Source organism: Protomyctophum bolini (genome assembly GCF_963924005.1).
Source record: "Protomyctophum bolini genome assembly, chromosome: 23".
NCBI classification, from domain to species: Eukaryota; Metazoa; Chordata; class Actinopteri; order Myctophiformes; family Myctophidae; genus Protomyctophum; species Protomyctophum bolini.
In genome coordinates, this window is record NC_137884.1 from 15,330,743 (window position 1) to 15,344,962 (window position 14,220).

The 14,220-nt window shown below is 43.0% G+C and overlaps 1 protein-coding gene across 1 annotated transcript in view; it reads right to left on the bottom strand.

Annotated features, from left to right (window-relative positions):
• chchd3a (coiled-coil-helix-coiled-coil-helix domain containing 3a) overlaps positions 1-14,220 on the bottom strand; it is a 108,497-nt gene that overhangs the window by 53,277 nt on the left and 41,000 nt on the right. Inside the window, exon 5 of the mRNA XM_080757047.1 lies at positions 13,314-13,501. Coding sequence (XP_080613173.1) covers positions 13,314-13,501 — 188 coding nt within the window. The remainder of the gene's footprint in view (positions 1-13,313; positions 13,502-14,220) is intronic.

The window sequence follows — 14,220 nt, forward strand, 5'->3', positions numbered from 1 at the left end:
AAAGTAAGTCACAAACTCGACTTCCTGCATGCATTCCAACGCTTGCCTGCCGAAGACGTATATTATTTATGTCCTATGGTCTGCCCCCTCTCCGTTGCATATCAGTGGAAGTGCATCTCCGTTGCACTGATATGCAACGGAGAGGGGGCAGACCATAGGACATAAACAATATACGTCTTCGTCAGGCAAGCGTTGGATTTGATAGGACGTGGTAAATGTACGTCTTCGGCAGGCAATGTCTTTGTTATACCAAGACTTGTGTACTTTCACTAAAGTTAATTCTTAGTTCCAAACTTGCTACAGTCAGTGCAGTAATGATACTTCAACTAAAGTAAAGACAGTAGTGCTCCTTCCAGCACAGCGCTGCTCCTCCCCCCAGCTCAGTGCTGGCCGTGCCCACATGCTGTGCCAGTGTGTCTGGGTGTACGCTATACCACGAGAGCTGGATGGATATAATTGGCATCTCGGGCCGGCAGGCTGGCTGGCACAGTCCGTCCAGGCCTCACCCCGGCAGCTAATTGGCAGCGTGGGCGGCCGCTGGCAGGGCCGGGAAATGGCGGGTGTGCTTCGATTGATGGATGGCTGCAGGTGTCAGGAAAGCTGCGAGCTGACAGAGAGACTGTAAAGTCAATTTACTGCCTCAAAAGCAACGGGCGGTTTGTGCAACGTATTGTACTCTGTGTGCGCGCGCGTGCATGCGTGTGTGTGTGTGTGTGTGTGTGTGCATGTGCGTGCTCACTCAGAGTTGTACAGACTTTTTTCCCCCTTCCTTTTTGTTAAGGCTGAATACAATTATTCAGCAGAGAAGGGATAATAAAACCAGGAACATATTTTGTAAAGTTTAAAACTTCTCCCTGCTGAATAATTTCCTGTTACAAGACTAGTTGTACAGTCATATAGCCTGTAGATCTGCTACTATTGCAGTTTTTTTGCATTTGAATGCTGGAAAACAACAGTTGGACATATGAGGTATGTATAGCATATATAATGTATGTATGAATAAGTGCTGGTCATAATGCTCAGTGGAACAATCTTGACCTATAGCTAGTTATAAAGTGTATGTGTTATACATTTGTGATGCATAATTATGAACATATAAGAGTATTCAATTATGAAGAATCATGAGTTGCATGCATTATAATGCATTATAGACCCAACCTTGAAAGTCTTGGCAGTTATAATGTGCTGTTCCACTGAGTTTAGAATGCATAATAAGCCTTGTTATAAGTTATGTATAATTATAAACATTTATGATACTGTGAGTGTTATAAGGCATTATAAGTCTATAATGCATGGCAGGCTCTGTGGATTTTGGTTTACATATAAGTCAGCCAATTGGGTTTGTGGGGAGGGGGGGGGGGGGGGGGGCTTAAGCCTCCACCAGAATACATGGTACATGTACAGAAACTGAGTACATGTACTCAGTTATTTTACCACTATTGCTGGACATGCACTGCAGAAAATGAGAATTAGGCGAGCGAGAGAGAGAAAGAGAATGATCAGAGATATCAGTGTACATCATCAGTTCTTTTAACATGATGTACTGAGGCACATCTTAATGCGTACCCAGTTTATGAACATACATATTTTAGTGTACTCAGACGTGTGCTTAATGAAACCATTAAAAGAAGCAACCTTCTCTTAATGACTGTGCGCATGCATTATAACTTTATATAAGTTTACTTTAACACACACACACACACACACACACACACACACACACACACACACACACACACACACACACACACACACACACACACACACACACACACACACACACACACACACACACGCACACACACACACACACACACACACACACACACACAAAAGAGGCTACTTTCAGGAATATGTAAGAAAAGCCTGCTGATTAGGCTCTTTCGTACATAATATTTGACCATTTGGCCAATTTGGTATTAAAAAAGGTCTTTAAAAAGTAATTACTTGTATATGTGCAGATACCCTGGCCTGAAAACACTGTATTGCATGTTGGTTTGTTTACTGTCGAGTGAGAAAAGTACGAACATAATTCGTTGGTGGTAGACAAAGAGTTACCCCCGCCCCCCAACACACACACACACACACACACACACACACACACACACACACACACACACACACACACACACACACACACACACACACACACACACACACACACACACACACACACACACACACAAAGACCCAGAGAGACTAGTGAAAACAGCAGGTCTACAAGCCCACAATGTGACGTGAAGCTTGTAGACTTTATTTTATGTAGATAAAAGGTGATGTTTACTGAATACTGATGCACAATAATTGGCCGGCGGTGAAAACATTGCAGTCACGACCCACCGTTGAGGAACCAGTGCTCAAAAAGAAACAGCAAAAAGCACTTGAACCTGAACCGTTAGCGCGTCTTCCGTCCTCTACATATCTTGCCCTGCTGAGTCCTGACTCAACCTTAACGTCTACATGTCCGACGGTGGTTGACATAATCTAGGCAGAGACACACACAGAGAGAGAGAGAGGGGCTGCTTTAACTTCAGATGTTCCACCGTCGAGGGCTGACAGGGTAGGTTTTACAACAACAACAAGCCCCCGGAGGGTTTGAACCCAAGAGATATACGACTCAATCTGAAACGTGTTTACATCACTACTCTCCAGACGCGCTATACTACTCTTTTTGCTTTCTCATTCAAAACTAAACACGGTGCTGCGCTCTTGCTGGCGGTTTGCGAGAAAAATATAAAAAATAAAATAATATGAGGCTAAGAAAAATAAGGAAATGCTGCATCCCCCACCCGACCACCCTCCCCCCTTTAAATGCCACCCGACGACGCAGCCTGCATCGATTCAACAGCCTGTGTGTACGTCTTCCTCGCAATACCTGGGAAATTATTAAATGGTGTTCCCGTTATCAGCGCCGGCCCAGTCCGCCTCAATGTGAAATGCAACAAACTGCAATGCTATTTGAAGTACACAAGATCCAACCAGCCAAGCACGACATCATGCCGGAGATGGCACTTTTTTTTTTCTCTCTCTCTCTGAGAGTGGAGTGTGAGTGTGTGCGTGTCGGTGCACTTGCACTTGAGTTGCCTTAAAAATGTTGAGCTTAACCAAAGTCATTTTCAGGCCAGCCAAGCATCAAATGGAACACAGTTTAAGGAGAGAGTCGCGACTGATTTCTTCTGGTACTGTTGGCTCTCTGGAATAAATAGAGTTGCTGTGAGTGTGTGTGCGCGTGTGTGCGTGCGCGTGCGTGTATACTGAAAAACACGCCATCATTGGCCAGAAGTGGACCTAACAAAGTTATCAGATATCAACGATAGTGCTTTGTTTAGCGCTGCCACGCTGCGCGTGATGAACCGGCTATGAACCCTTAATAAAACATAGGAATATTATACAGCGACTGAATGAAAATCACTTTCAGAAAATGTCACATTAAGGGATGTGCGGGATTGGGGGCGGGGACGCCTGCTGTTCAAATTATTGACATTTTATGCTCGCTTAAGCACACAGAGAGATGTGATCTGGAGCATTATGAAAAAACTGGAAAGAGTTGTAGAGAAACAGGATGCCGTGGTCACTCACTGATTGAGCTCATGACTGCATTAAAACAGATAGATGAGAGCAAAATAAAGCAAAATAAAATCCAAGTCTCTTGGGACGCATTTTGCTTGTAGATGGGCTACAGTATATTCACTGTGCAACATGCTTGCATATAGAAGACATGCATGGCTTCTATGGAATCCAAATGACTGAAATCACTAAAATATGGATGTACTGTAGTCTGTCAACAGGAACTAGATAAAGATTAGTTAATGCGGAAACTGTCAACAAATGAATCCATGCCATACATCCATACCATTGTATATATCTCAGCTATATGGCAAATTCATTCTGAATTCCCTGCAGACTTAGCTTTAAGCTATTATGCTCTACAAGAAAACGACACATTCCTAATTGATGTTGTGGCGTAATTAAGCCCTAATTGACAAGGTTATCTAATTCCAAATGCATCCCTGTTCTGTTTTAACAAGTCCATTAACAAACTCCTTGACGAGACCGTCTTGACGATAAAATGCCACCAATCAGATTGACCGTATACTGCGGCTGTCTACTCACTCAATTAACTGTTTTTAGTAAATAGCAGGACGGAAGGACAATACGCTTTGCTATAATTGGGCTGGCGAGGTGCGTTTGCGAAAGGACGGCAACCACAACAATTAGAGCTGACATTTGTTCCATGTACTGTCTGTCTGCCTCTGTGACTTTGACCTTCGTACTAACACTTGCAATGATTGCGTGGAGTGTTGTGAGTAGAGCTGCCTGCAACTATTGATTGTTTTCTTTGCGAATATTCTGTTGATATACTACCAAATCAAATAATTGTTTCAGTTTGTATATAAAAAATTTGATTAACCACTGCTGTGTTACTTAAAGCAGCACTATGTAACTTTTTAACAACTATATAGCATAGTGTCCCACAAAGGACACTTACTATGCAAACGTGCAGTGACGCTGTAACGCCAACGCCGTGCAACGCTCTACACACACGTCATACTGTAGTTAACCTCTTACCTCCTTATTCTACGTTTTTTCAGACAAAAGCATCAAAAGCAGCAGGTCAACAAGCTCCAAACACGTCACCAATCTGCTACTTTTGATGCATTTGAATCCTGAAAAGTGACCGTTTGGGACATACTATATGAGGTTTCCACCCGACAGAGAAGATATGGTCATTCTTATGCAGCCTGTTTTTACCCCAAACCGGAAAAAAAAAGATGAAAACACAAAATCAACTTTTCGCCACGTTTAAACTTGAATCGCACTGAATCCCTATCGTGCTCTTCACGTTTTTTCACTCAATTCTATTCGCAATCGTTCCCAAGGGACAGAGTGACCGCCTGGCCCGACAGATTGACTCTTTAAAATCCAACGGCAGATAATAACATGAATGGAAAGCCAATTTACTTTCTCCAAAACCAATTAACAGGAATTATGTTTAATGTGCCGGAAGAAACCACCTAGTTTGCTAAACGTGTGATTATATGAGAACTATTTCACGATGCATAGAGGGAATAATAACGCTGATAAAGGCTTAGTGCTGAGACCCATACGTTGTTCTATATAGCCTATGCTTTACTGTACCCACGGCAACTTAAATTAATTACTTAATAAAATTGCCTGAAGGACATTTCAATAAGTGATGCTGGTGTTGGAACTTTTCTAGACTACTGATTCTCAACGAGTGAGATGCAAATGCAATGCAAATTAACCCATTGACGCCTGGTGCAACGTATACGTTGTTCTACCCTTGATGCCGGCGCGCTCTCTGTGTCTCATCAGCTATTGCTATACATGTAGCAACATAACTATTTAAAAAAAAATCATCAGAATTTGAAGGTTTTCAGAAACCTTAGGTCAGGCCCTAGAAGGCGTTCCCAGATTCCGAACCACAGGTTGAGAAACACTGTGTCTAGACCACGTACCCGGTATGAAACTATTGAAATAAGTTGGGGTTTTGTTTGCATTCATTTGTAATTCAAGACAAAGAAAATCTCCCAGTCACAGAGCAGAGGAGAGCTGATAAAGATGATAAACCGCTCTTATATCAGACAGATAAAGCCACACAAGCAAAGATTGTTAAGTTAGCCGCATGACAATCTGTTTTAGCTAAAGCAAAGTCAGCATACGTTAGCCTCCTTATGATTTCTTGTAACTTTAACAAACTTTCCTCTTCTGCCCAATGTTTGAACCCGGTTTCTTGCAAAAGTGCCGACAACCATTTTACCATTGAGTAAATAGAGGCTGCCTGCTTACTTAGGGGATAAATTGAATCTTGACCATCAGGTCAAAATTCTTGTCTAGGTGAGACCTGACCTTTGGCACAATCTAAATGTCTCAATAGAAGAGCAGAGAGACAAAATACAACCACCCGAATTGTATATCGTATATTTAACCACTTAAACCCTGTATACTTGGTTGTCCAGATTCCCAAAGGGGTGTCTACCGTAGAACAGACCTCTTGCCGTCGAGATCGGGAGTCGAACCCGCGGCACACTGCCAGACTGGATTACCAGCCAAGGTGCCTGGACCACTGACCCACGGCCCAGGCCAGATCTGCCATTTTTAAATAGCCAAAGTATAACATAATAGTTAACACATTCAGACCGCACGTCGTGTGGAGACGTCATAGCTAATCCAACCGACTGATTGCGACAACGTGTTTGATATCAATTGATATATATATATATATATAGATCCTCAGACCATAGCTATGAATCATGAAAAAAGCGACATCCATTTGATGCTAACTGCTGTAATGCTAGACAGTGGATAACAAGCCAGTGCGTACTAAGCTACTGCCAAAGCCCCGCCATAGTTACCCGTCACCACCTTCCTCCTCGTAGCGCGGTTCGCCCTGAATGGCAGGACATGTGTGAGCTGTGTCACGGGACATGCTCCCCCAGACAGGCAGACAGACCCCCAGTGGAACCCACAGCAACAATGACAATGACAACACAGTCACTACTACCACTCTGAGGCCGTGAGGTTTCAATTACTGCTCCACGAGCTGGCTTTAGCTACCTGCCGCCAGTCAGCCTGACAGGACAGGCAAGGGAGGGAGTGACTGCTGGTGAATTGGACACTGGGGAGAGGGGGGGAGAGAGAGAGAGAGAGAGAGAGAGAGAGAGAGAGAGAGAGAGAGAGAGAGAGAGAATTGGATTGAGAATAAGAGATTGACATGACAGAGAGAGATGAAGCTACTGTAAGATTTAACCATTTGAACCAGGCATGAATAACTTTGATTTTGAGTGGGGGAGCACAGATACAAATCTACCCACACGCGCCTGTGCCCACAGGGATGTTTACATGGTCAATATTTCTTTGAGGCTTTTAATTTGAAGGGTTTCCTGCCCAAAAGTCAGTCTCAGTGCTTTTATTTGAAGGGTTTCATGCCCACAGGGACAAATCAGTTGCAATTAAATGATCAAGTTCACCTAAGACAACGCGCAGGATGGGGCTGCAGATAGCGCGCATGCCACTTTATTAGCGCCTGGCTGGAAGGGGAACAAGGTAAATCCTTTTATTATTTGTCATCTTGTATTTGCACTGCTTATGGTTACTTGAATTTGATTGTGGGGTTTTATTTGTCATGGTTGATACAAAGGGGGTTTTGAGTTATGTTTCACAGTGATGAAGCTACCTTGATTAAAGGTTCATGTGAACATGGATTATTGTATTTATTGATTGACTTATGTACTGTATATTTGTATCTTTCTCAGTTTCTACGGTGCATTTTGAAATTAAGTGTCAGTCGAGCTTCAACTCCTTATTGTCAGCTGGGTCCGCTACACACGGCATTTAACATTGTATTTTATACATTTATAATATCCATACCTGCAGTTGAACAAAATTAGGTATAATAAATCACGTTCCATAATCACATATGCGACGACAACAGATGCAAAAGTACACTACTGTTTGTGTTGGTAAAGTAAGACATATACATGGATGGTAATAAATAAGTAGGGCCACATATTAATTATGCATTGGCCATAGTCTCTACACTACTGTAAGGTTGAGGTGCTAAAATGAGTATAAGTTCTCTTCAAAATATTTAACATTCACACATGGTTCGCCGGCATTGATACTGTACATTCAAGTCATGCATTTAAAACAAATTGAGAAATCATAGAAAAACCTCCACATTCTAACTTTGTGTTGTTTTGTTGGTAAATTAATTAATGCAATACTACAGTGTCACACAAGAGCATCAACAGTGGGAGATCTGCAAGCTCGAAACACAGAGAGCCAGACACAAAGTTATATACATTTACTAATCACTAAGGCCAATTATTTAATGTTAAAACGATAAACTATAGTGCTTTCTTGTTGTGTGTGTGTGTACAGCAGCACACAAAAGCATAAAAAGTAGCAGATCTAGCAGATCTGCGACTTTTGCTACTTTTGAATGTGAATCCTCAAAACTTTTTGAACATACCGTATATGAGGTTTCCACCCGGCAGAGTCGAAAATCCTGAATGCGGCACATACTGTGCAATTTGCTCCACAGTATAAGGGAAAAAGCTAAATGCCTAGGTTGTGAATTCTAATTGTAATTCCACAGCAGTTTGCTTGTTGTTTGCAGCGGTAACATTCTGTACCGTTTGTCCATTTGCTGAAACAAAAGCCCAGCAGGATTAGTGCTGCTGGGGGGAACCAATATCATTTTCACTGCGGATCAAACACAACTTCCCAAAGTCCCTTGTCAATTTCGTTAGCACCCACATCAGTCAGTAATTACGAATAAGTGTTGCCGCTTTAGAGCGCCGGTCGGCAAATAATGTTGGGCCTTGAGCCAATTTCAATTTCTTTCCAAGCCATTAGCTGGTGTGGACAAAACATACAGTAGTAAATGGCTAATTAAATGAATTCATTGATAAAACATCTTGCCGATGTGATTTAGGCAAGACAAGTTTATTTGTATATAGCAGGTTTTTGTTTTATACTTTGTTGATAGTCCACCAGACCTCTTACGAGGTCTTATGCAAAGGTTAAAATCTCATTTAGATAGCATGTTATGTAGAAAGATGGCAGGTTCATTTGTTGACCTAGCATCCCACAGTGTGTTTAGTTTAAATGCACATATTATTCATTTGTATTAATACTACACTGTTTAGACTGATGATAGCGTATTGGTTCATCTATGTTCCTAGATAACTATCTCTATGCATAACCTTGTGATTACCTTGCTTACTGTAAATCTGCTAAATGCCTAAATTGTAACTTGAAATGTCCATTTCTCCAAATCTACTATACTTGTGGGGACATTTGGCCCTCATAAGTATAGTAATACAAGTACATACTGTACATTCTCAGCAACACTAAAACCAACTTGTATGGAGGAATCATGTGCAGGGCCCCCATAATGTGCGTGACCCCTCACCTCGGGTGTGGGTTTCAGTAGTAATTGGCGCGACTAATGCTTGGCGGTAGCCGTTGGCCATTATAAGGTGAGCGGCGCACGTTGGAAGCATTAGCGTCTCACAACAGCGGCTCCCCCTATTGAGTGTGATGTACGGGGGGGGGGGGGGGGGTCCTTCCGCCCCGCCGTGACCTGCATCTCGATGAGCTAGACGAATCAATACCACGGCGGATAAGGAGGAACACAACGAGCTCGCCGCTGTTTAGCGGGGGTGACGCTAACCACCGAGGGAAGGAGCGGGGGTGACGCTAACCACCGAGGGAAGGAGCAGAGCACAACGGCGGTCAACCTTCGACACAGGAAGCCATCAGCCACTGTCGCCTTTGGCAGATATTCTGGCGAGAGCAATATAAGCAACCAGGATCTATGAAAAGAAGAATGACAATGACGAACACTTTAAACCTAATACATTGGCTATTTGAAACTAGCCCATCTACAAGCTCACTGTGGACAAATACATGTTGGGGGTCCGAACCATTGGTTTGCTCGACATAGTAATAATAGAAAAACCGAAACTACAGTTTAGGGATTTATTTTTAAAGCAACCCATAACTTCTACCTTTGGACATCATGGTAAGGTAACCTGACGACGTGATGAAGATCAACACGTTCACATTAATAAAGTTCAATCATTTGCGGGCTCTACCTTCCTTCACATGATGGCAAGGTAACCACACAACCCAGACCTCTACCAAGGTGTTCTAGGCCTTTAAATTAGGTGAAATGGAATCCAATTTTAATTGAATTCACACCGCCTCTCCAGCTCTCTCTTAACTCTTCAGTCACTTAGAGAATTCCACGAGGTCATCGTTATGGTCAAGGACAAACTGAACCACATCTTGTGAATTAAGAACAAACTCTTAATGTCTTTGGACAAGATGGGAATGGGATGCAACAAATAATGAAGCTAATCAATGTAATTGATTGTATTTATATATATATACACACACACACACACACACACACACACACACAGGCACACACACACACACACACACACACCTAACGGGTACAAATGGCCATTTAAACCCTATATACTTAGCTAACCGGAGTCCTCCAGGGCTCTATACTAGGTACTATAGAATTTCTCTCCACACCAAATTGCCAATCTACGAGCTTGCAAACTTGGACGGACGCTTGCAGATTGGCAATTCACACTGAATGTTCACCCAAGAACAGGGATGATCAGCGCGGTTATAACTGCCGTCTTGTTGAATTATTTGATTAAATGTTAACATATTTACCAGCTTTATCACACCAGTTGCTACATAAGCACTGTTCACATGGGAAGAAACCGCCGTTGTGGACAGACAGTGGAAAACACAGCGAAAAAACAACAAGTGCTTCAAAGGATTCTAGGGAGCCGAGGCACATACAGGGTCCATTTAATCCTGTGCTGCTGATCGATGGCACAAGGGCATAAAATATGACGTATATTATGATCTAACGTAATGCCAGGAGACCCTACAAGTTTGAGGACTTGGGGACAAATCACCTGTGAAAGCTCCATCAGCGTTTAGATTGTGTGCTTAGTTCAGCACAGCCGAGGACGTCTGCCAGCCAGGGAGCTCATTCTACGACTACTTATCGACTTCTAGGCCAACCATCCAAACCCCATTTCAATTTCCAATTACACACACTTATGTGTTTTAGAACAATGCAAACGTCATTTGTTCGGTGTGGAAAGAAACCCCCGCGTGGTCCATCTCCATCTTTGGGAGGCACATGTGTGCAAATGAGCCGCGAAAAATCCCATTACAGCGAGGTCTACGTGTTCAAATATTACTGTCTCAACGTCTATCGGAGCAAGTCACTCAAACTGTTCCGTGATGTCAATGCTAAAGGAGTTGAAGAAAAGGGGCGAAGCAGCGTCCCACCAATGGAAGACAAAGGAACCATGAACAGACACAGAAAATTCTATTTTAGTTTGAACACTTTGACTACCAAACACGACTATTCCGACCTAATTGAAAAATACATCTTTCCCTGTCGAACACAAGTTACGTTTTATTTGTTTGTAGAGACGATTGATAACTTTTAAGACAGACAAGGTTTTCAGCTGACACTGTGCGATACGTTAAACGTTTGGATCGCGTGACGGGAAAACGCTCGCTTGCTTCTCAGGGCTTCTGGGTAATGGAGTCACAATGCAATCCTATGCAGAATCATGGCAGACTCTGGGTCGCTCTGCTTCTCTTCGTTGTTTTGGATGGTGGATTTAATCAACAAAATCTACAGTTGATTAAGTGGACTAAAATGTATGCACGCCGTGATTTATATTAGCTGCATGCCGAAAATAGCATGACCAGCCAAGGAGATGTAGATCTGCTATTTTTGAATGGCAAGGCTAAGATCTAAATTGACACAGATGATTGTGATTGGCCAGTAGTTGCAGACCCCACAACGCAGAGACAGTGACGTATCACGGTGACAAAGCACAGGCGTGAGCGGCACTTCCGCATGCGTCACAGTGCATGACTTGGCCACCTAAACTGGCGCAACAAGGTTGTGCGCCCTATGGGCACAAATATGTGGCCGTGGAATTTTGCCAAATTAAATAATAGATGTTGAGGTTTACACCTCAACATCTATTATTTAATTTGGCAAAATTGTTTTCTTTTCTCTTTTTTTAAAATCAATGCATGCATGCATGCGTGCTCGTGAAAGATGGCGTGTATGGCGTGGTACCCTGTGCAATGACAAATATAACACTGGTCAGGATTTAGAAGGCGTTTTTAAGAATCAGCCTCAGGCCTAAACTGAAAACATAAAAAACAAAAAGAGCTTTCTTCACACACACTGAACAAAAACACCACATCACATCTCTCTCTCTCTCTCTGATGGGCGTTCCAAGCGAAGGGGTCGCTGATACACTCGTCCTGCGGCAGGCTACATGGCATATCATGTCCACCCTCCCTCCCTCCCCTCTCACCAAAAATGATTCATTTTTCTATTACGGGCCGATGAGCGTGTGTGAAATGAGGTATATAATCAATAGCATAGGTTTGTAAACAGCAGCCGCACTCCAGGGAAAATGTGTTTTCTTTTGTGAAAATGAGACGCCGCCTGATGCGCGTGTTTTTAGTGTGTGTGTGTGTGTGTGTGTGTGTGTGTGCGCACACGCACATGCACGCCGTGTGGTGATGAATGCTCGCCCAACAATGTATACAAGGGCAATTTATGGGGAACATAGTCCCAGGCGCCTCTCATACGAAGCTGGGTGTATCATGTCGTATTTTATACTTTATAAAAAGCAGATCCTTTAGCTAACGCCACGTCACTTCATGCCAGGTTATGAGCGTGTAGATCTATTTTTGAAGAATATGCGAAAATGTTCCACTAATCCCCCCCGCCCCTCCCCACACACACACACCACAGGAATCGGCACAAACATGGGGATGAATTCATTGTACTCGTATGCCACCAAAATGTGGAATGTCACAGTTACGATGGATTACTGCCCAGAGCTGTGTTCAGCCACACACCCCTGACATTTGTCACTGTGACCTGTCGATAATAGCAGGGCGTGCTTGTGTGTGTGTGTGTGTGTGTGTGTGTGTGTGTGTGGGTGTGTTTCATCCACGAAACCATGGCATATGTCTTCATGATACAATAAGCATGTCACTCAGTCGGTACTCTATAGTTATATATGTGGGCACACATACGCACACAGACACACATGACACCACACACAGTCACACACACACACACACACACACACACACACACACACACACACACACACACACACACAGTCACACACACACACACACACACACACACACGCAGCGCCAAAAACGCTAAAACGGGGGGAAGCAGATTTTAGAATCTTAATATCTCGGATTCTTCTTTCATTTTTTCAAAACAAGCTAGATTTGCAGCTCATTTCTCTAAGTGATATGATCCTCAAGGAGTTTTATTGTAATTCTATACAAGTACAGAACGAAATTAGATTACCCAGGTCCTGGTCAGGCATAAAAGAAGATAAAATACAGTACGTCTTAAAACACTATATAAAAAAACGCATACGCACAACCCACTGATATTGCACGTGCCCATAAGAAGCAGCAGCACTAAAAACAGCATTAAAAAGTATGTTCTGGGTGGATTAAATGATAATGTTACATAGCAGATTTTTACTTTGTGATTCTCGGTTTCCGAGTGACACGGCTTTCAGAATAAGATGCTTTGCCTATTATATGACTGCATGGCGCCCTGAGCCATCCACCAGATGGCGCTGTTGGCGGTAACAGCTCAGCATGCCAACCCTTTCATACATACAGTACTGTACGTGTGCGTGTCTGTGTCTGCGTGTCTGTGTGTGTGCGTGTGCGTCTTACATAGAGCTGGGCGCGGAGCCTCTCGTCGTCAGCGCTGACCCTCTCCCTCATCACGGCGGCCTCCAGGGTCTGGTGGCTCAGGGCACGCTCCACCGTCACGATCCTGGACACCTCGTCCTGGACGCTGGCCTCGGCCTCGGCCTGCGCCATCGCTGCCGCCTGAGCCCTCTCGTGTGCCACCCTGGATGGGAGGACGACACCGGCACATACAACTGGTGATTTGGGCAGCACATTCTTTGGAATCTAAAATTCTGTCTCCCACTACCAGAATCAGAATAGGGTCAATGTCTTCACATATTGTACAGTTAATATAAATATACATTATTCAGGCTCATTTCAGCCACCTCTTTTTGCCCATTAGGACCACTCTACGCAACGTCATCAAACAGCACATCATTCTACAGGCCACATGTTTCGCTGGTTACATACTTTTATTCTATTGTATTTATTTTCCTTTTTTCTTTTCGTGGCGGTAGAGCTCGACCGGTCGAGCTTCTAGTTTTAGTAATTTGAAATGTTTTAACTTTCATCTAGTGTTGCTCGACTAAAACGTACAAAAAATATTTTGGCCTTGAACATCGTGTCGTATAAGCCTGATTTTATACTTGGTTGATGCTGAAAGTAATCTTCCTTCTACTGTATTTACTCTCCACTAGTGCCTCTCTAATATTTTAGTCTAGTTTTTATTGTTGACGAAATTGTCAATATATTTAGTCTTAAGTTTTATTCATCATAGTTTTTATTTTGTTTTCATGACAGTGAAAAATTGTTAAAAAAATTCATCATATGTTCAATTGACAAAATGTACACTGAACCACACAGACTATAGAATCAGTGAGTGGTTTTTAAACTTTTCAGGCCGCAACCACCTAAAAAATTATTATTTGAACTGGGGGGTGA